Raw genomic sequence first — 23,683 nt, 5'->3', positions numbered from 1 at the left:
TGCCTGTCATACCACAGATCACTCTTTAAAGGGCCTTACAGGACATGTGCATAGAAGGTGTTCTAAGCTCTTGGTTCCTCTTCAATGTCACAGCTTTGTAGCAATCCCCAGGAAGTTGAGCACATTTGCTTAACAAATTTCACACCAGGCTTTAGGTAATTTTATGATGGGCATATTTTATTCCAGCATATCTCTGTACGTGTAAGGCAAAAGAGTCTGTTGTAGATGGTTTCTAACCGCTTAGAAACATTATTATACAGGATTTATATAGTGCAATCAGTTTGCTCAGCGCTTTCCAATATAATACAAACATCTGCTGTTTACATTAGAGGGCTAGCAGGCTCCCAAGATCTTCTCCTCCATGGAAAAGCCCATTGTCAATGTTGTGAAAGTTTGAAAATTAATTTATTCACAATGCTTTTAGATACAAAGAATGCTGGCTTGTTTTTATGTGCATACAAGATAGTACATTGGGTGTAGATGTACATAATCTACTTAATGGACTCTCTACTACATCTGGCTATGGAAATCAATACTGGCACTCAAACCAAAATTCACTTGGCCTTATTCAAAACAAAATACAGACTGGTACTTTTTACATCTATAACTGGTATTGCTTATTTTAGAATTTGATTGCATTCATGGTTACATTTTGTCTTCTAGGCCTGGATGATTCTCGAAACACAGCAACACTTGCTTGGAGAATGATTTCTGATGGGTGTGTAATGAAAATAACCAAATCTTTAGATAAGGTCAGTTGGTTTTTTAGGTCTCCATTTTTTCTCCAATCCATTTATCCTGATATATAGAGCAATCTAGATAAACATCCAAACCACTGGTTGAATAAAACCAGAATTCAAAAGAAATACATTTATCAGACTTGTTGCTGTGCTGATCCTATTTGAAAAGTTCTGGGTTTTGTTTGTGAAATTAGGTACCACCATGCAAATCTTCAGAGAAAAGTGGGATGGTTTTTCGCGGACAAACCAATGGATCTGTACAAGTGGATGGCAATTGGATTTCAGATGACAAGCAAGATTTAAAAAGACTTCCAACAACTGCACATTCAAATGCCACAAATGAAGTCGGATTTACTCCAAGCATAATAACTAATAAAATCAATGGCAGACAACAACATAGCACATTGGGTGTAGCTCGTGTAGATGTACGGCCACCTCAAAATCTGCTCAGTGGACTCTCTACTACTATACTTGGCTATGGAAATAAATACAGACACTCAAACAAACATTCTCATGGCCCCTTGCAAAATAGAAGACAAACTGGCACTTTTACATCTACACCTGCCAACAATGCACCCCAATTTCCTAGTCATGTGTTATTTTCTACTACTATCATGTCTGTGAATGATGTGTCAGGTCTGGAAGTGGACTCCAGTTCAGATTTATCTATTTTGGCTGACTGGGAAGAAGCAGCTGTAATAGCAGATTCCCAAGAACAACAAAGTGTTCGTTCTTGTGAGAAAGAAGAATTGGTTCTGTTACCAGTTGATTCACTATCGGCTAGTGTTTTAAGACTTGATGACAATAAACCAAATCTGCAGTCCAATAACAAAAGCTCTCCATGCCAAGCATCCATTCTGCACTCTAAATCAGTTGTGTACAAAAGTCCAGACACCACAATTTATAATGTCAATATGAAGAAGCAAGTGTCCAATAGCTCCACATTTAAGCTACCCACTGCTCTGAGAAACAAACCCGGTGTGACTCCTCAAACTGCTAGGAAGCTAAGTAAAACTGCTTCAGTATTAGATTACTTTCCAAAGAGGAAACTTTCTAGTGTCAGCTTTTCTTCACCACCAAAGAAAGTACCCTTTACCATTCATGAAGATGAGCGTAACCAGACATTACCATGTGTTAGTGGTCCTTCTTGTAAAGTGCCTCAAACTGTTTTAAATTCCACTGTAAATTTGAGTAGCTACAATGGGCCAACAAAACTGACCCGTATTACTGCCCCAATGTGCAACTGTGGCCGAAGGGCAAAGAAACTTGCTGTGTCCAATGGAGGTCCAAATCAAGGTAGGATCTTCTACAGTTGTGCCATACGAAAGAGAGATGATAATGGGAAAGGCTGTAGTTATTTCAAATGGGAAGATACGCTTCTGAAGGAAAAGTCCCTAGACTCTTCATTCATTCTGTCCACCAGTAGGATACCCGTTACTTCAAATACAAGTTTAGCTTCTTCAGCATGTTCTGAGACTCCTAAAACATTTAAGCTAAGGCCATCATTAAGAACATAGCTTTTACACTGCAGTACTGTTTAGTCAGAATTGGGTTGAACTCATGATTTTGACATTTTAAATTATTTTATTTGTAATTCCTAGATCAGTGTTTCTCATTATTTATTAAATTATGTAAATGTCTATGAAAAACAGTAGTTGACAGGTACCTCCTAATGTGAGTTACTGCATATCCAGTTCTTTTACAATACTTTGTTTTTAGAAAGAAAAATACTTTTATATGTTTTATATATGACTACTTTTTTTAAACTCTGCTACGATTAATTATATTAAATGTATCCCCTGATATACAATTTCTACCTATTAAGAAACCGGAGATACAGAAAACTTTTTTTTTTTTTTTTTTTTTTTTTTTTTTTAATGCAACACTATCCAAAAGCATTACATTTGCCTGTCCTCTAGAAACTAGATCACATGACATTTTGATTCTGTGTCACATAAACTGGAACTGTGGCAACAGTATGCTATGTCATTCTTCAGTGAAAGTTAATAGGATACTGCTAAAGCTGAGGTTTAAGAGGGTGCACAATCTGGAGCGGCTGTGCGTGGTAGCCAATCAGGTTCTAAGAAAATTGAAACCAATTGGTTTCCGTGCAGAGCTGCTCCAGTTTCAGCACTCTCCAGTATTAGTAAATCAACCCCTATGTATCACTCTTTTTCTGAAGCTGAAATAAACTTGAGTTTAGGACTACTTTTACTGCATTATTCAGTGCCTTAATGGCATGTAGAAAGCATTAACCAATGTCAGCCAGGTATATGCTAGTTTGCGGAAATAAATGTTTTTTCGCTGTTAGTACTTGATTTAATGCTCCTTGCAGTGCCTTATTGAATAAGCTTGATAATTATGTTACAGTTCCTGAAGCAGTCTGTTTTATCTACTTTTAACAGCTTAATATGTGATCACCATTTAATAAATGCCATGTCATGAAAGGTGTTAAGCAGAAAAATAACAATTCTTGCCATGTTCTATACATGTTGTTCCATATATTTTAATTTACACATTATATAAGGTTTTTTTCTGACCATTTTAGCAAAAGGACTTGTACATTAAATGAAATCCATGTTTTATGTTTTTTTTTTTTTGCTTTTTTTTTTACATGAAATATCTGTATAAATGGGATGTTCTCTTAACCTCCAGGTTTTTTTATGTACATTAAAAATATATTTTTCTAGCTTGGATTTTGAAATGACTGGTTAATTAATTTGATACATGCGATAGTGCCAGACTTTTTGTGGCCTCAAAGGAAAATGTACGAAGAGTCTTCCACAAGTGACCCCTCCATCTGAAATCATGTGTAGACTGTCTGTGCCACTCTTGCTTCTGTTTTTTGAGTCACCGACCAAAACAAGTATGCAGATAAGTACTTTTAATATTTATCAGCCTTCTCTGGTCTGCAGATCAGTAATTCATATTAAAGTGTATCTTTACTTTTTTTTTTTTTTTTTTTTTTTTTTTTTTTTTTTTTAGGGGGGGGAGAGAGAGGGGTTCCCCACTCAAACTAAATGGTTAAACTCATCTGCACACTTTAAACAAACTTTTAAACACATCTCCCACTGAAAATGCTAAGTGCCTGGCTTTAGCAAGGACTTGCAACAGTTTTGGATTTCCTAACCTGTATGCTCATTGCATCCCAGTGGCTCGAACTATAGAAACTAGATATTCATGCAATTATCCTTACAAGGTCAGCAATAGCAGCTCCCATATTTCTCACTCCAGGTTTCCTTCAAAGGCATCTGGTAATAATTTGGTACAATACAAAAGTCCTCTAAAAAAATGTTATTCTATTTGCCTTTCATTTTAGACATAGGCCATTAAGTAAGAAGCATCACTTTAGTAGGCTGTTCCTTGATGGTATGAATATAATTTAACATAAAAAATGACTGCATTTTTGTTGGTGGTCAGGTGTTAATGCAGGAGCATCGGCCATGCAGCTACAGGATACTGCTCTTGTTTTTGATGTTCATATAATTTTTCTCCTTTATACTGTCACCTGGTTGCACTGCCTAACTCTAGGCATATGGGTGCCTCTTGGAGCCTCTCCTGTTTACAACTACAAGCTTACGTAGAGCCATTCCCAATACTACACACACGCAGAATGAGACACACACAAAGGCTACATATACAGTGAGGAACAACAGTATTTGAACACCCTGCGATTTTGCAAGTTCTCCCACTTAGAAATCATGGAGGGTCTGAAATTCACTTTGTAGGTGCATTCCCACTCTGAGAGAATTTAAAAAAAAAAAAAAAATTCAGGAAATCATTGTATGATTTTTAAAGAATTTATTTGTCTTGCACTGCTGAACATAAGTATTTGAACACCTAAAAACAGCAAGAATTCTGGCTCTCAAAGACCTGTTACTGTGCCTTTTAAAAAGTACACCTGTACTCCACTCATTAATCTAACTTAGTAGCACCTGTCTGAGCTCTTTAAAGACCCCTGTCCACCCTACAGTCAGTCAGACACCAAATACTACCATGGGCAAGACCAAAGAGCTGTCAAAAGACACCAGAGACAAAATTGTGGATCTCCACAAGGCTGGAAAGGGCTACGGGGCAATTGCCAAGCAGCTTGGTGAAAATAGATCAACTGTTGGGGCAATTATTAGAAAATGGAAGAGGCTAAAGACGACAGTCAGTCTCCCTCGGACTGGGGCTCCATGCAAGTCTCACCTCGTGGGGTATCACTGATAAGAAAGGTGAGGAATCGGCCAGAACTACAAGGGAGGAGCTGGTCAATGACATGAAGAGAGCTTGGACCACAGTTTCAAAGGTCACTGTCGGTAGAACACTACGCCGTCATGGTTTCAAATCATGCATTGCACGGAAGGTTCCCCTGCTCAAGTCATCACATGTCCAGGCCCATCTGACGTTTGCCAATGACCATCTGGATGATCCAGAGGAGGCATGGGAGAAAGTCATGTGGTCAGATGAGACCAAGGTAGAACTTTTTGGTCTAAACTTCACTCGTCGTGTTTGGAGGAAAAAGGATGCGTTGCATCCCAAGAACACCATTCCTACTGTGAAGCATGGGGGTGGTAAGATCATGCTTTGGGGGTGCTTTTCTGCGGAGGGGACAGGACGACTGCACTGTATTAAGGAGAGGATGAATGGGGCCATTTATTGTGAGATTGTGAGCAACAACCTCCTTCCCTCAGTCAGAGCATTGAAGATGGGTTATGGCTGGGTCTTCCGACATGACGACCCGAAGCACACAGCCAGGATAACCAAGGAGTGGCTCTGTAAGAAGCATATCAAGGTTCTGGAGTGGCCTAGCCAGTCTCCAGACCTAAATCCAATAGAACATCTTTGGAGGGAGCTGAAACTCCGTGTTGCTCAGCGACAGCCCCGAAACCTGACAGATCTAGAGGAGATCTGTATGGAGGAGTGGGCCAAAATCCCTGTTGCAGTGTGTGCAAACCTGGTCAAGAACTACAGGAAACGTTTGACCTCTGTAATTGCAAACAAAGGCTTCTGTACCAAATAGTAACACTGATTTTCTCAGGTGTTCAAATACTTATGTTCAGCAGTGCAAGACAAATAAATTCTTTAAAAATCATACAATGTGATTTTCCTGTGGTTTTTTTTTTTTTTGTGTGGTTTTTTTTTTTTTTTTTCTTTTTTAATTCGGTCTCAGAGTGGGAATGCACCTACAATGTGAATTTCAGACCCCTCCATGATTTATAAGTGGGAGAACTTGCAAAATCGCAAGGTGTTCAAATACTTCTGTTCCTCACTGTATACCTGGAGTCTTGCAGTACCGCTTCAGGGGGAGTATGAGGGGCAAGCTCAGAGGAGAAATGATAAAAACAAGAGTGTAATTCTGTTATTAGTAACTTATTTACTTCACTATCACTGGAGGGGGTTGCATATGCAGATGAATAATACCTTTTCAATGTATGGTGACTTCTATTTTTTTTTTTTTTGTCTTGAGGAGCTATGGCAGCTAAAGCGTCTTCAGCATTTAATACCCTTCTGAACAGGTTGGATACATATGTCTCCCAGATGCATGCTGTGGTTCCATCCGCTAGCTCCTATATCATTTCTGTGTCCTGTATTGGCCTAGGGGTTGTGGATGGGACTCGGCATCTGCCACACCTTTAAAATGTGTTTTGCATAATCTTCAGTTGCTGTAGCTCTTCAAGAAAGTGAAGATATCAAATGCTCATCTTAGAGGTAAGTAAACTGTAATATAGTCCGTGTAGGCTTTACATATTTTAATTTCTGGCCATAAGCAGATTTTCAAAGAGATTGCAATACATCTACCCTCAACTGTCCAATGCATATGGCCCAGATGCACTACAGAAATTGGAACATTTTTGCACATGTTTTGGACATGCATGCACATACAGGTGTATTGTTCAAGGGTCTTCTCAGTTAACACCAAACTGAAACTTATCCTGCTAATGAATCCAACGCTGGCAATAATAGCTTCGGTATCAAGTGACTATGAGCACCTTCCTTGTCTTCTAAAGTTGCTAACATTTTACCTGCTGATTATGCAAAAAGGAGAATCCTTTATCAGTGGAAATCCCAGACGCCACCCTTACTTTTATCATAGAAGTCCACCATCACATCTATACTTTCTCTGTACAGGTTATCATATATAGGTAGAAAATGGATCAAGATAAATTGACCCTCCCTTCCTTCCTCTGTACTATAACACCCTTCTAGCATAGATCATAAACATAGGAATTCCTATATGAGCAGTATTTTAACTTTATATTACTATACAAGCAACCACACTGGAAGTCACCTAGTAAATCTCTGTTTATGGATACTTGATAATAAATAAAATGTGTCCATTAAAAAAAAAATGCATGTCAAACCCATTTTATGACCAAAAGCTCTTTGCTTGGAAATCCACTTAAACAGCCAAAACCCTTGAAGGAAAAAAAAAAAAACATGAAGAGACCATTAATATGGGTGCAGTAAATTTGTCTAATCTGTGTGGTAATGACTTAAGGGGAAAAAAAATGCAAATCTATTGTCCACAGTTAAGCCTAAAGCTTTGTAATGTGATGACTGGTTCTTAGGATCTTTCCCATTCTTTGTTTCTCAGCTCATTTCTTCTAATCTTCCCGCTGACTGTTTTTGGTAGTTGTTGAACAAATTCAATCTGTCATTCACAAAGACAAGTAAAGCAAATATTGAAAAAGTAGCACACATTGGGACTTAGTAAGCATTATATAAATATATATTGGGATAAGAAAAAAAAAAAAAGACTGTCTTGCACATGCCCTTCATATTATACTGTATTGTAATATTACATCTCTCCTCTATTGTAAATTACCTTTACACAAAAGGGATATGTTGTACACTATGCTTTGATCCCTTGTTAGACATGCTATCACACCCTGTATCCGTCATTGTACTCCTACTACCATGCATGGATCCATCATTGTACTCATAATACCATGCCTGGATCCCTCAGCACATTTGTAACATCCCTGGCTGCACCAATTTATTCAAAATACCATTCCTGGATCCTTCACTACACTCATGGAAACATTCCTGCAGCCACCGATGTACTGTGCCTGGATTCCTCAAGGCACTCATAACAAGATCCCTGGATCAATTGATGTACTCATAAGATGCCAGGTTCCCTCAGTACACTAATAAAACCATGCCTTAAAGCAGGGCTTAAAATTTCAAGTCTAGACCTACTAGCTAGGCAAAAACCTTACTCTCCACCAGTTGTCCCACCAAACCTTGCCCAGGTCCACCTCCAGCCCTGCCCCCAACCACACCCCTTAAAGCTTATGAAATTACATTTTTCTTTAGAATAAAGAGTCCAAAATATAAAAAAATAGCAATTATAACATAGCCTTATTATGTCAATTTAGACATAACAGCAATAGCTTAATAGAGTCTAGAGGGCAAGTGGTTAACATAAAACGAAAATAAGTGTCCCCATTAGAGTCCTCCTTTACATCAGGTGTCCCCATAAGTGTAACCTTGTCCTCCCCCCTTGTACTCACAGATCTTGTGAATGCAGCTTCTCCTTTCCCTCCTTTGGTCATGTGATAAGTCACATGACAAGGGGAGAACGGAAGGACACTCTGCCTTCACTCCTTAGTGCCGGCTGTCTATTGCCCCCTGCAGGCAGGAGAAAACCTAGCCCTCCCTCCAGCAAGTGTCAGCAGCTGCTTCCTGTGACAGGAGTGAAACTGCAATCACTCTGGTCACTGAGGAGCGGCACCAGCAGTGTACCTCCCCCCTCAACAGAGCGCTCAGGCAGGTTGGTGCTGCTGGTAGCACCCGCCCCCCACCCTCCAATGCCGTGCCTGGGACCCACTCGCCCCCATGTTAGTTTCACGTGCCAAATGCGAGCAGGCGAGTGGAAATTTCAAGCCCAGCCTTAAAGCGCTTATTAAACCTGGATCCCTCAATGTTTTTCCATCCTATGGCATTTGGAGGATTTTTATTTAAAATGCTGCAATCATCATATTATGATGTATCTTAAGCTGTAAATTCTCTTTATGGAGAAAGATGTCAAATCAAGTTTACATTAACCAGTTCTCACTTCAAGCTTTTAAATGGATGCCTCATTTGGTATAGGTTTTTTTTTATGTAATGCTTTACAAGTTTTAGTAAAGTTCATTATTTAAAGAAATATTTCAGGCACAAAGTAAAATTGAGTAATTGGGCTAATGGTGAATATGAATGTATTTGTTTAAATATTACTTTACACCAGTTTTTGACCTGCATTGTGACCACCCATTGACCAAACTACCAACTTTCAACATTTAATACCCCATGTATTGCACAAGTGCCTTGTTGAAGGTTACTGTGCATCTTCTGAAAGTCAGGGATTCACCTTGACATGTACTTCTTTTGCTATTGCTGGTAAGTCACTCATAAGCAAAGGGTAGGGAGCTTGCATTGCTGCATTAATTATGGGGTAGGTCTGGAACTAGAGTGGGTGGAGAAATTAATGTGAAAAGTGGTCAGCAGGTTGGCACACCTGCAGAAAGAGCACCTAACTTTAAACAAATACTGTGATTTCTTACCACATTGGCATCATATGCAAATAACACTATCCATTCCATGTATGCTGGGAAACTATCATTACAGGCAAGGTATTTGTGAAGATTACGGAGAACAGCGGTAATCATTAACCTCTGGATTACCCTTAAATAGAATCTTAAAGTGTATTATCCCAGCATATAGTCAGTTCACCAAAAGCAGCATTTTAGTACAATGTAGGTCAAATTCTACAGCCAGATAGTTCTGTCCATCTGTAAGTATTGGGTGATACAACACCTCCTGTTGCATTCTCTATAGTATAAAATATCCAATACAACAAGAATTGTGGGTACCCTTTATAATTACAGTAGGTTTGGACCTGGCAACAAATCTAACCAACAGGTAGTTTAACACACTAGCATTTTACAAGTCTTGAAATACCAGTTTTGAGTGAATTGGTCCTTTGTACTGTATACACTACCTTTCTTGGATACTTGTAGGGGGCCGTCACTTTCTTGACATGTTCCTGTAATTCTGCTGTTAGTTTTCCTGGGTCCTGTCCACTGAATGTAGGAGAAAGGACAACAAAAGCCTTCACAACCTGGGGAATGATTATTTAGATTTAGAAGTAATTGTGACCTCTTTCAATGCACAAAATGTTATGCTGTCTAAACAGAAAATCAGAAATGCTGATGTAGAAAATGGGTAAATTAAAGGTAATATTCCGAAAAACAGCCTCCGTAAACATACCCATAGAGGGTTGAGGCTGTGTGCAGGAGAGTGACTCCTGATCATAGCCTCAGTGCTCTTTGTTTACACTGAGGAAGTGTTCAGGAATAGTTCTCCTGCTTCAGCACTGTCAATTATTTGATGTAGCAGCCAGGGGGTCGTATCTGGGTAGCCATAGAGAAATGACTCGGCACACCCAGAAATATCCAATTTTTGTAATTGTTCATCTGCTTCTAATTCTGCAATAAGTTAATAAAATATTGCCCAGAACAGCCAATTGTGTACAAATAAAGCCCTATGATATGTACAAATGAAAACATGTTAGTCTTGTGAGGTCTATTTAGACAATCCAAGTAGTCAGGTTCATTTTCAGCTTCTCTAAACGTATGCAGATAAAGTTTATTGTAAAGGTGAATTCTATTAATAGTATACTGTGAAAGTATTTGTCATATACCTCTCCTCTGATTGGGTCTGGACTGCTAACCACTGCAGATTCAGCAACAGCAGGGTGTTCTATCAAAGCACTCTCTATTTCAAATGGCCCAATACGATACCTAAGTAAGAGAAACGTAACTCTTAAATTGTAATCTCAGTCAGTTATTATCTCCCCAGTGAAGGCACAGACCACAAAAAAACAGCTGTTGTAACCCTGCCCTTTCTATCAAAAATTGGAAAAAAAAATTGTTACAGTTTTACAACTTTTCTAACAGTGCCATTTTTCCAGTTGTTTCTTGGCCCAACATCAGGTATACAAACTAATAATTTCCAAATATATGGCAATGTGACTGTCAGGAGTAGTAGAATTTATTTTTAAGGTAGGTTATTATAATAAGAAACACAGCTAAATTTTAAAAACTGATTTGTTTGTTTTTTTTTTTTCTTTGGTGCTGGTTTTACTTTGATAATAAAAAAAGGAGATAGCCAGTAATATTTACTACCGAATGAAGCAGTTTTACTAACACATGCCAAAGTTGCAAAACTGTGTTCAGGCAATATGATTTCTGTTAACTGCAGGCATTAAGATCCACTGTTTATAATGGACAAAATAATGATGCAAAAGATTATCAACATCATTTTTATCCAACTGAAAAATATATTTACCCAGAGGACAGGATAACATCGTCGGATCTTCCAACAAACCAGAAATACCCATCTTCATCTTTTATAGCTCTGTCTCCAGTAAGGTAAAAGTCTCCCCTTCGTGTTGAAGCTGTTTTTTCCGGGTCTCCCTATTAACATTGAACATCTTATCATATAGCTTTTGTATAGTGCTCAGAATGGACATTAGGGATGGGTTCGGGAGTGTTTAGATCCTAGTCCAAACCCCTGAGCAAGCCTGCCAGGAAGCTGTCACTGTACTGGGCCAATCATAAGCCACCAAGGCATTCACTTGCATATATACATGTGGCTACAGCATGGGGAATGCTCTAGTCGGAGATGATTGGCCCATACAGATGACAGCTTCCTGGTGGGCTCATACTAGGATCCAGACATGTCTGCACTCATCCCTACTGGAAATTTTTACTTTTTGTAAAGCTCTAACCTACTGCATTTTTTTTTTTTAAATGAGAAAACTCTTTATTAAGAGAAGACGGCATAGTGCAGCACTATATATCATACAAAATCTGGAAAAGCATAATGACTACATCCTTGAATAGAACTGTATAGAAGCCCATGCTTCATGATCAATTAAAGTAAAAAAGTACAAAGCTAATGTGTATTGCAAAGTAAGTTGGTACAATAGAAAATAGGAGGCACATCCTATACAATCTGAGATCACAGTGAGAGTCAAAGGTCTGGACACCAAAAAGACGGACAGCAGACCCAGTTTTGGACCGTGTACACCGTAAAAATAATTTACGACAGGAGGGGACAATAAACAAATATATGGAAAGGACAACATAATTATGAGTCCTCATTATCATCCTCATCGTAGGTTGAAGTATAATCTAGCCATTTATCCCATATTTTGTGGTATTTAGCGGGACACCCTCTATGAGTGTAAATAACTTTCTTATACTGTAAAGTAATATTTATTGCAGCCACTCAGTTTTGTACGGTTGGTGGTAGAGCTCTCTAAGTTTTGGCAATTAACATTCTGGCCATAAAAAGAGTTTCCTGCAGGAAAATACTATGAAATTTGTCGCTCTCCAAGTTAAGAAATAAGTGCAGTAGACACTGCTTAGGGTAAGGGGGGAGCCCATTCGATCATGCAAAAACCTGATCACCTGAGCCCAGTAACCCTGAATAACAGAGCAGGGCTAAAGGAGATGATAAAAGGTGCCATTGGCAACCCCGCATCTAGGACACAGTGGGCTATATTGTGTTTGGTATCTAGACAAGCGAATAAGCGTCAGGTAGGTTCTATGGAGTATGTACAAGTGAGTAAGGCAGTGTGAAAGATTCGGAGAGACTGCCTTGCTTAAGTCTTGCACCTCTTCCCAAGCTTTGTTCTCCAACTCCCCCACAACTGTCTTCCATCAGGATTTAAGTTGGTAAGCCAAGTTTATGGCAGTCAGAAAAAGGACATAATTATAAAAATTTACGTGGACGTAAGCTTTTTGGACTCCGAGCATAACGTCACATCCAGGGCATGTAGAGAGTTCAAATTCGGGTGGAGTTGCCATATTGGGTGCGCAATGTGTGTCGGAGTTGGAGGTAGCAAAAGAACATAAAATTGGGAAGTTCAAGTTTTGACTTGAGTTCTTGAAAGTATTTGATACCTGCACTGGAGAATACCTGGGAAATATACAGCATTCCTCTAGAGACCCACAACTGGAAATCAGGAATGGTGAGCAATTCAGGGAGGTGTGGATTATCCCACAGGGGAGTATGGGCATGTATGATAGGGGTATGCAACTTGCAGGATTTTCCAGTGATGATACAGCAGCCCCCTTTGACCTCCCATAATTGAGAAGTCTTGCATTCCTTTTAAAAGAAGTTGAAAACAGAAGGAGGGGAACCATACTAGGGAGAAATACCGCTCTTTTGGGTAGAAGCAACATTTTAATCAATTGATACAGCTCATAACCACCAAAGGAAGTCAAGCCTATGCCTGCAATTTGGATTTCAATATCGGGTATAGAGGTTTCAGGTTGAGTCAAAGGTAGTCCTCCGATGAACAGGTAACCACGACACCAAGATATTTCATGGAGCTAACTGTAAGAAGTGGGAAATCTGCCTGTTCTGCTGTTGGTACTCCAAACTCCAATGGAGGAATCTGGGACTTGTCCCAGTTTATTTTAAGGAAAATTTCCCGAATTGTTCTATAAGGTCAAGGGCAGCCCTAAGGGAAGGGCCAGCATCCTTCAGGTACAAAAGAATGTCAGCATATAAGCTTCCCGTTTCAACCAGTTGACCGGATCGCAAGCCCTGGATCATGGGATGTGATCTGAGTGCTATGGCTATGGGTTCCACGGCTAAGGTGTATAGTAGGGGGGAAAGTGGGCACCCTTGACATGTACCTCTAGATAGGGGGAAAGGGTCAGAGACCCTACCATTGACCAGGATCCTGGCTCTTGGGGCATGGTACAGCAATTGAAGCCATTTAATAAAATTAGGGCCAAAACCAAATTTGCAAAGATATTCCCATAAATGCCCCCCGTTCTACCGAGTCAAATGCCTTGGCACCATCAAGAGAGACTACGTCCCAAAAGCCAATTTGATCATGCGTGGCCTGTAGATTTATAAAAAGCCTCCACAAATTAAATGCTGTGTTTTTGGCTGGCATGAACGCAACTTGGTCCATCCATCGATCAAGTGAAGGATTATCTTAACCTACTGCATTCTTCAAATTTTCATAGAGACCATTCAAAATTAATGTAGTGCTGTTAACAAGCTTTCTCACCGTGTATTGCGAAAAGAGACAAAATGGTTTTTGTGGCGATATTCGAATTCCAATATCTCCTTCTTGATTTATGGGTACAATATTGCCACTACCATCAACAATCTGAAATGATAAAGTTCCACAGAAAAGTTACAACAGTTCTTGCATTTTAGGCTTCTCTCAACTGTGACAAAGCTTTTGAGAAGAGTCTTCAAGCTGTTAATAGTTTGTTCACTTAGTGTTGAGAGTACCACAGCAGTTGTAACTAAGACATTCCCCTGCTTGCATCAAAAAAATAGATACTAGTCTACATCCAGTGATGGGAACTGCTGGCTCTTCATCAAACCCCAGGTGCATGCATGGGAGTGTAAATTACAATGCTATTAGGAATGTTGCTACAAACCCTCTACCTACGGTTAATTTAAAATGTCAACTTTTAGTGGATGCATGAATGACAAGCTTTACAGTACATTCATTTCAATAAACATTTCTCCTCTGTATGTCTTCAGAATATAGACTTTTAATGTAGATCACAATACATATGCATGAGAAAAGCAGGACCTGACAGTGAAGATGATGAAGAAAATGCTGTGTTGCAATATATACCCAAATTCAATGACTGGTTCAGTCACAACATACCTTAGTTCTCAATTTCGGGGGTTGTCCTCCCATAAAATATAAAGTCATGTAATGTAATCTGTTATGCAAACAAGCAAGACCATGCGGTCATGGACTCTGGCCTCCTCCCTTCACTTTAGTCAGTAAAGCCAGCCTTCCTACATCTAAATAACTCTTCCCATCACAGAAGGCAGTCACACATACACAGGCACAATCCATATTAGTAGCCACTTTGACTAACAGCTCACTTTCGTTCATGCTTATTCCTCTGCACTCCATCCCATGTAACTATCTTATCCTAGCTCTACTGCAGTGACTTACTAATATAGTGAGATTTTTAATGTTAATGCAACAGCTAAATGCACCAAAACTGTCTACATTAAAGTGCTGCATAATGCTGGTAAAAAAATATCCATGCAAATACCTTAAATCAAGTGGTCACATGATGAAGAGGAGAGGAGGAGTACCGACATCGGATGGGCAATGGAAACTGGCAGGTGAAGTCATAGCTCTCAATTCAGCCCTGCTGGCAAATGCTCCATGACAAGGGGAGCTGTTAATGTCTGCATTACCTGACAGCGCAGGAGCAGATTGAAAAAAGGTATTTACACAGCTCTTTTTTACCAGCAGTACACAACATTCATAGGAAGAAAGGGAAGCTAAGTTTTTAAGCAGTTTTAAATGTAGCCTTTACTTCCAATTTAAGGGCTCATCCACTGAGGCACCTATCTGTCCCTCTGAAAAGTGATTTACGGTAGATCGATTTCCAGAGAGCGCTACAGGAGCAACTGCCAAGCATTCAGGAGGTGATAATGCCCTCTACGCAAGCCAAACTTTTAGCACATGGTTGCAGAGTAGGCCAACTCACTTGAATGTTTTGTGTTTGGTGGTGGTAATGCCTACAGAAAGTAACATGGAGTAGAATTTTTTGCCGCAGCTGCGGGTATGGATGCCATTGCAGGTTAAGGAGGGCTTACCTATTTATACTATCCCCCCACCCCCTTAGACTCAACCACTCATGTGAACAAACCCTTAAGTCAAGTTTCATTTTAAATTGGCTAGATACATTCCAGGTGCATCAAAGCAATATGTGTGCAAAGTCTCAGGCCTTTTTCACACAGCCATTTATATGCAGCTGCTGGATTCCAGCAGCAAAAATCAGTGGATTCTTGTGTCTGAAATGACTGGGACCAGCGAATAGCAGCAGCCACTCAACCTATTTAAACGAATGACAGCTGACTGCATCCAGACTCAGACATCCATCCCTAACCGAAGGCCACCACCTCGGTGTGTGGCAGCTGCTGTCAGCGTGTTTTTAGTTTAAATAGGCTGAGCGCCTACTGCTATTCACATGCCACGTTCATTCCAGCAGAAAAAAACCACTGATTCTTGCCACTGCAAACCAGTGGCCGCATGTAAACAGGCATGTGAATGTAGCCTTATAGTTTTTCTTTAAAAAGATTAAAAAAGCCTGCCCCCTAGGGGTACGCTGTAGAGCAGGAGTTTTCAAACTACTTTGTGGCCAATCTGAGACAAAACGGAAGAAAGATCTCCCAAATATGGCCTGAAATGCTTGCCTTGATGGACCTTGTGTAAATCACCAAAGCTGTACCTATGTCCAAAAAGGAGCCACCAAGTGCCCATAAGACATGTATGGGTGGCACAGTTCCCAAAATACCAGAAAGCATCCTTTTATGGAGCTCTTCACTGACCTCTTGGACTTTGTGCTTTAACTTCAGTCTCCTTTAACTCAAAAGATATGTATCTTGAGGCAGGAAGCCAAACTGACTGCTATTAATCTTCATCTTCTAAGATAAAAAAACAATGCAGTGATTGATTACTTCTTGAAGGCCGCTGCATCTTCTAAGGGTAAGGTCATGTATCTGGCCAATCCCAAACCAAAGGGGTGATTCCAAACCCTGGACACCTTCCTGTACAAAAGGGCATAATTTTGACATCTTGCTGTAACATGCTCCAATCTTGTAGAACGAGCACTTGATTCAGTCACCATAGGAGATTTGTCAAGCAGTCTTCTGGAGGTGCTTGAAATACTTCCACAGCTTTGCTTCTATTCAAAGGCACTTCTACAACCTTACAAAAGGAGGAATCAAAAACCTGGAAAAAGGTAATCCTCATCTTGTTCAGAAGAGACTGAACAGGATTGATTTGCTTGATAAGGCTCTGAGGCCAGTTTTAATGGCCTTGAAAGGAAGGCTGGACATTGCCAGAATAGAAGGAGAATTCAGCAATTCCTTTGGAGTTTCTTGATCACATGCTTAATTAATTGTGACAACTTGATCACCATCATCTTAATCACAGTCTGCTTGAACAAAGCAGGAATCTTACAGTCATGTTCATCCACATCTTCTCTGGAAGAATCTGACAAGGACTGATTTGCCTGAGAAGGTTCTGAGACTGCTCATTGGCAGCATTTTTGACCCCTTCACAGGGTGAGTGGAAGCAATTCCTTTAGAATGTATTGACCACATGTTCAATGAATGTGATAACCTGTTAGGTGTCACCTTCTTTATCCCTGGCTGCTTGAACAAGCAGGGTTCATACAGTCATGCTAATCCATATCTTCTTTTTGGAAGTCTGAAGAGGATTGTTTGCCTGGAAGGCTAGGAAACTGTTCATTGATAGAATACATAATCATTTCACAGGGTGAGTGGAAACCTTCACTTAGAGTGTACTAGCCTCATGTGACAACCTGCTAGGTGTTGCATCTTTACCCTTGGTTGTTTAAACAAAACAGTATTCAGGCAGTCATGTCCATTTGCATCGTCCTCTTTAGAAATTCTGAAGAGGGTGTTTCGCCTGGGAAGGCTAGGCAACTTCTCATTGCCAGAGCAGATAACCCTTTCAAAGGGTGAGTGGAAACCACTCCTTTAGAGTGTATTGACAATGTGTTTATTGAATGTGACTTCATGTTAGGTGTCATCATCTCTATCCATGGCTGCTTAAACTAGCAGGATACATACATTCATGCTCATCCACATCTTCCTCTTTATAGATTCTGAAGAGGGCTGTTTTGCCTGGGAATACTATGAGACTGCTCATTTTTTAGAACATATATCCCTTCACAGGGTGAGTGGAAACCACTCCTTTTAAATGTATTGGTCACTTGTTTAATGAATGTGACAACTTGTTAGAGGTCATCATCCTCATCTCTGGTTGCTTGATTCATAGTCATGTTCATCCACATCTTTTTTTCCTGAAGAGGGATGTTTTGCTTGGAAAGCTCTTCATTGCCAAAATAGATAATCCTTTCACAAGATTGCCTGCCACTTAACAAAGCAGCTCAAAAAAATAATTCAATGCAATAGAAATAACTTTCTTAGTAATAAACCCTAAAGGGTTAACTACTGCTAAAGGGAGGTTGATACTGAAGCTTTTAACCACAGCCCTATGATTCCTCAGGTGTATTTTTTTTCTCAGAAGAGCAACAAAAAGGTAGGAAACTGCAATAGAATTACAATAATATTCTGCAATATACAAAAAACAATCCCAGAGAATTGTTGACATCATAAAGATCTTTTCCTTTTTTTGGCTGAGAAACTGGAGAGCACAAATATAAAAGGATGTCCAATACTCCAACAGGCAATAGCTGGCTACAGTAGTCATCCACAGGCGACTCCTCTACCTCATTTGGGAAGGCTGGTCTTTTGAGGAAGTTGGCATCATGGCACAATAGTAAAGCAAATATGAGAAGCCAATGGGTTAATGCTTTGAGTGAACATACAAAGTATTACTTTGTGCACCTGGTATGCACAACAGCTGCAGGGAGCAAAGCAAAACAATACCTAGCAATGCAGCATTCATTTGGATACAAAGCATTTTATACTTAGCTCACCAAACCTCCACCATCCGACTGTAAACCCTGGCACTGCACAGGCACGCATGCCTAGGGGAGACTCTGCTGACACCGCTGCCCACTTCATATGTACCCAGCAGACCCCAGACAAGGCTGTTAGCCATGATAAAAGCCGACCTGACAACCAGCAGGGTTTCCCTGAATTATGGGTCATTTAGCTGGTTTGCCGGGTACCACATCCAGTTGAAATCTATAAGTATGGACAGACAGACAGCCTTTTAGACCAGCCAGGTAGAGGAGCCCACCTAGGTCCCACGCATAGGAGGAAAAATGAGGAATGCCGAGGCTCCAGATGGGCTCAAATTTATGAGTTAGGTCCTGGAAATGTGGGGGGAGGGACCCATACAGAACACAGCCATGCTGACATGGAGCCATCAGGAAACAGAAATTTCAATTTAGTTTCACATGCATGGTAGTCTCTGTATTCAATTCTCAGACCCACAGCACTTTGCTGGAGATCTGGGACATGTGCCTGGGTTGTCACATGCTGCCAAAGTCTCTAAAATATAATATTTTATACAAGGCTATAAAATCATTTTAGAGGTTAAATGAATGATACATAACATACTTGGGGTTATGTAGACCATAAACATACAATATTTTATTTCACTGAGTACCTGGACATCATAGGCTGGTGAAGATTTCCCCATAGATCCAGGTTTTATTTTCATTCCTTTGAATGTTCCACATATCAGCACCTATAGTTTAACAATATCTGTTATACAGTATGTGTCCAGCACCTGCAATACGTCAATGTGTATTTAGAATAGCAAGCAGTATATCTTCTTGCTCGTAGTTAAGAAAACCTTTTTTAGCTGAACCAGTAAGGGTTGGGTACACGGGCATTTGTTCGCATCATAGCTGCTTTTCTCCTCATATAAATCAAAAGAAAAAAATCGGAACGTGATACAGCTTATAAGGAGATCAGAAAAACCTTTATAGGGACAATCTAAAAAAGCATCAAAAATGAACTTGGTTACAAGCTGAATGCAATCAAATGCATGCCATTTGTCCATCTTCACAAACCTAATGGATGTATTGAGGCTGATTTACTAATTGTTTTAAGAATATTCACACAATAAAATGTGTGAAGATTCACTTTAATTATCCAATTATATGAAAAGAACATCCCCATATACTTTTTTCATCTGCATGGATAAATAATTGAAGAGTCCCCACTGTGGATGGAGGAGCAATGGAGCCAACCTTTGGACAGCAGCATTGTCAATCTGGGGAGATAATAGTGTTAGATAGACCATCAGATTTAGAAGGACCTAAATAACAAATTAAAGCTAACACTTTTTAAGCAGTTACAATAATTTTTTTTTCCCTTTGGGATAAAGGTTTTACATAAATGAATAAAAGCTGATCAATGCACGCACCCCTGTCAGTGTCAAATGGTTTGTCTCAACCCCCTAACTGACATTTTTGCTGGACAGCTTGGTCTGTTAAAGGAAGTGTAGCACTGACCTCAAGAGGGGCTTCTGGAAATAGACAGGTTCTCCCAAAGGCTGCCAGTCAAAAAACCACAGTTCCACACACACTGACAATTCAGGCTCACTCTAAGGGATGTCTTTTTATTATATATTTAGTATAGCTGAAGAACTTTAACAGGAGAGGGGTTGTGGGTCACATGATACTTCAGTCCTGTGACTAGCAATAGCAATAATGGAAGGATAAACGTTTCAATAATCTTCTAATAGCAGATTTTCCTGGATGTAAACAGGAATGGCCAGCATACCTAGGACCCAACATCAGCAGTTCATATAGCCACATCTGGCACTTGCATAGTTAATAGTCCCCAGCAAGGTCTTTACTCACAGTGTCCCAGGAGCTGTCTGCCACCCAGCATTTACAGGTAGATCCTCAGTGATGGTGATAGCAAAATCCTGCTCCAGACTAGAACTTCAGTGTAATGCCCTCCAGCAAATGTAAGCCTCTGGCAACCTTCTTCAGGCCCTCAACACAGTAGCTGCTGAGGTCCAGACTGCAGTTTCTTGTCTTAGTGGACTTGCCTCCAGAGGCAGCAGCCCCAAGAGAGGTAGAACCCTCCCTGGATGCAAATGAACACTCTGTTCAGGCTTCCTGCAAATTTATCACCTCTCCTGCCACCTTCTCAATGCCTCCCTCCAGGGATTGTCTGTGAAATAATAAATATTTATCTGATCATTTGACTTTCCGTACCCTATACTCTGGAAACTTCTTTCTGAGTCAACTGGAAGGAATTATACTCTCAGCTCAGAAAAACCCTGATCAGACCATGACAAACGCTGCTCCATTCGCTACAGTGGAGCCAAAGACTAAATTCAACCTAGCAGCATAACTAGAAGAGGGCACTACAGAAGGTAAAAGATAACAGACTTTCTGTCAGGATTACCAGAAGAAAATAAAGAAAAAAACACTTTTTTGAATGTAGCCACCTCATCTAAGATAAGGTAAGCTGCAATATAATACATTGTTGGTTTTGGATTTGATAGTGCTTTAATATTCACAGTTTGTTGTTTGAACTTTGTCCAATCTTTTAGTAAATCAGTCTCAACATGTATTTGTATCCCTATCCATATTGTACTTTACTTGCTACAAGGTAATTTAAACTCTGTAGGGAAAACAAATTCCCAAGCTAGGTTTTGGTGTGGTAAATAGAACTTGTGAAAAAAACACAGGTCAGCCTTACTTAACATTTAATTTTAGTTTAAAGCAATGCTGGATGTGGCTCTTAAAGTAAAACTATAGATAAAACTTTTTTTCATTTTGGATAGAGAAAGAGAGGGTTATAACCCATGTCAAATATTTTATCGTCATCTGTGTCCTATTGCAAAGATTTTCCTTCACTTCATCTCCCATAGCCAAACAGGAAGTGAGAGGAAATCCCTGCTAATGAAGGGAATTCCTTGGGGACCCCCAAGTCACCAGAACTAGTGTCCCCATTGGAAGATTTCCCCTCTATTACTCTTTTGGGGGACAACCCAAAATTTGCAATTTTCTTTTACTTTCACTTTCAATGATGATGGTAAATAGGACAAATAGAGAGGGCAAATCTCCCTAATGGGAGCACAGACAGCAATAAATACTGACAAATCTTCTAATCCCTCCCCACTCTATCCAAAATTAAAAAAAAAAAAAAAACTTTTGCCTTTAGATGTACTTTAAGGAATTTTCAGTTATCTTCCTCACATGCAACTGTGCTCCTTTCCTATGGAGAACATCCTCCTCTTAATATGGATAGCATGCTGGGTCAGAGCTCTCAGTAATTGTTGGTTGGTAGTTAGAAAGTAAGTCCTGTTCTAACCATCCCAAACATTATCTTTATTTTCAGGCTTGGAGTGAACACATTATTATTATTATTATTATACAGGATTTATATAGCGCCAACAGTTTGCTCAGCGCTTTACAATATAACGGGAGACAATACAGCAACAATACAGTTCAATACAAGAGGGAAACGAGGGCCCTGCTCCTTGGAGCTTACAATCTAGAAGGGAGGGGCTAGTGGTACAAAGGGTAGTAACTGTGGGGGATGGATTGGTTGGAAGAGTAGAAGATTCCATTATTAGCTGAGGGCAGGATAGGCTTCCCTGAAGAGAGAGGTTTTCAGAGATCGCCTAAAAGTGAGCAGAGTAGGCGATAGTCTGATAAATTGGGTAGAGAGTTCCAGAGGATGGGGGAAGCTCTGAAAAAGTCCTGGAGACGAGCATGGGAGGAGGAGACAAGGGAGCTAGAGACCAGGAGGTCTTGTGAGGAGCGGAGAGTACGGTTTGGGTGATATTTAGAGACAAGATCGGTGATGTAATTTGGGGCAGAGTTGTAAATGGCTTTATACGTTATTGTTAATGTTTTGAATTTTATCCCTTGGGCAATGGGAAGCCAGTGGAGGGATTGGCAGAGAGGGGTGGCAGATACAGAACGGTTAGTAAGGTGGATAAGTCTGGCAGCAGCATTCATGATAGACTGAAGAGGGGATAGCCTGCGATTAGGTAAGCCAATAAGGAGGGCATTACAATAGTCAAGGCGAGATATAACAAGGGAGTGAATAAGTTGCTTAGTGTTTTCCGAGGTTAGGAATGGGCGTATCTTGGAGATGTTGCGGAGGTGAAGTCTACAAGATTTGGACAGTGATTGGTTTTGGTAGTGAAAGGACAGATGGGAGTCTAGGATTACACCTAGCACCCTGGCATGAGGGGAGGGACTGATTATTGTGTTATTGATCTGGATGGAGAAGTCAGGGGAGGGGCCATGGGCTGGAGGGAATACTAAGAGCTCAGTTTTGGAAAGTTTGAGGAAGTGGAGTGACATCCTTGCCGATATGTAGCTTAGTAGGTTAGTAATGCAAGAGGAGACTGAAGGGGGTGAGGTGAGGGGTAGAAAGATAGATTTGTGTGTCATCAGCATAGAGATGGTACTTAAAGCCATGGGAGTTTATCAAGTGACCAAGGGAGGAGGTGTAGATGGAGAAGAAAAGGGGTCCAAGGACAGAACCTTGAGGGACCCCTACAGAAAGAGGGAGTGGAGAGGAGGAGGCAGAGTTATAGGTAACGCTGAAGGAGCGCTGTGATAGGTAGGAGGAGAACCAGGAGAGAGCAGAGTCTCTGAGACCAAGAAAGTGGAGTTTTTTGAGGAGGAGGGGATGGTCAACCATATCAAAAGCCGCAGAGAGGTCAAGTAGTAAGAGTACAGAGCAGTGGCCATTGGTTTTAGCTGTTAGTAGATCATTAGTGAGTTTTAGTAGCGCAGTTTCAATGTAGTGAGCGAAAGCCAGACTGTAAAGGGTCAAGAAGGTTGTTGTCGGTGAGGTGGGAGCTCAGGCGATTGTAGTCTAAGAGTTCTAGGAGTTTAGAGGTCAATGGCAGCAGGGAGATGGGTCTTAAGTTGTTCAGGTCGGTGGGGTTCCAGGGAGGGCTTTTTAAGTAAGGGAGTGATGTGCGCATGCTTTAGAGGGGAGGGGAAGGCACCAGTAGAGAGGGAAAGATTGAAGATGTGAGTGAGGGAGCATAGGATGGAAGAAGAGGGTGACCATAGTAGTTGTGAGGGGACAGGATCCAGGAGGCAGGTAGTGAGTCGGGCTTCTGAAAAAACCTTAGTGACCTCTTCGGTAGTAGCAAGGTCAAACATTGATGTTCATTGTGTATTTCCAGGGAAGTGTACATTCCCACCAAGAAATATTGTGAGCAACTTAAAATAAGATTTTCGTACTTAGCATAAAATCCTTTTCTTGAAGCCCATTGAGGGACACAGAGATGGAGTAATTCCATAACATATGGGTTATACTACTGCATTCAGGAGGTTTGGACACTAACTGGCAAACAAAAAAAAAAGTTAAACCAGCCCCGTATAACCCTGCCTTCAACCGTCATGCTTGTTTTGTGAGCAAGCAGTGCTTAAGAACAAAAACACGAAGGGGCAGGACTTGTG

At 40.4% G+C, this 23,683-nt stretch overlaps 2 protein-coding genes across 4 annotated transcripts in view; one reads left to right on the top strand and one right to left on the bottom strand.

Moving 5' to 3' along the window:
• The first annotated feature begins 253 nt into the window (after positions 1–253).
• On the top strand, positions 254–3,429 carry LOC149468581 (ERI1 exoribonuclease 2-like). Its single transcript, XM_089669942.1, has 2 exons — positions 254–752; positions 935–3,429. Exons 1-2 carry the CDS (start codon positions 642–644, stop codon positions 2,255–2,257), a joined length of 1,434 nt encoding a protein of 477 aa, XP_089526068.1. The 5' UTR covers positions 254–641; the 3' UTR covers positions 2,258–3,429.
• Positions 3,430–7,010: 3,581 nt separating this feature from the next.
• Positions 7,011–23,683, bottom strand: part of ACSM3 (acyl-CoA synthetase medium chain family member 3) — a 74,297-nt gene continuing 57,624 nt past the window's right edge. For 2 of the 3 annotated variants that reach the window (XM_089669939.1, XM_089669940.1), the window contains exons 9-14: positions 18,892–18,972; positions 13,804–13,905; positions 11,058–11,185; positions 10,411–10,510; positions 9,709–9,828; positions 7,011–7,377 (exon numbers count right to left, since the gene is read on the bottom strand). In XM_089669939.1, the coding sequence (XP_089526065.1) occupies positions 7,291–7,377; positions 9,709–9,828; positions 10,411–10,510; positions 11,058–11,185; positions 13,804–13,905; positions 18,892–18,972 (618 nt within the window). In that variant the 3' untranslated portion in view covers positions 7,011–7,290. The remainder of the gene's footprint in view (positions 7,378–9,708; positions 9,829–10,410; positions 10,511–11,057; positions 11,186–13,803; positions 13,906–18,891; positions 18,973–23,683) is intronic. The other variant, XM_089669941.1, reaches the window with a different exon arrangement.

Source organism: Staurois parvus, unplaced genomic scaffold (genome assembly GCF_062004578.1).
Source record: "Staurois parvus isolate SC_StPar_1 unplaced genomic scaffold, SC_StPar_1.0 ptg000084l, whole genome shotgun sequence".
Lineage (NCBI taxonomy): Eukaryota > Metazoa > Chordata > Amphibia > Anura > Ranidae > Staurois > Staurois parvus.
This window is presented reverse-complemented; position numbering and strand designations above follow the sequence as displayed.

What these genes read in the sequence shown, in the direction of transcription:
- LOC149468581 (XM_089669942.1), top strand. Translation starts at nt 642, where the DNA reads ATGGTTACATTTTGTCTTCTAGGCCTGGATGATTCTCGAAACACAGCA. An exon ending in TAACCAAATCTTTAGATAAG is followed by an intron (nt 753 to 934) that starts GTCAGTTGGTTT and finishes TTGTGAAATTAG; the next exon opens with GTACCACCATGCAAATCTTC.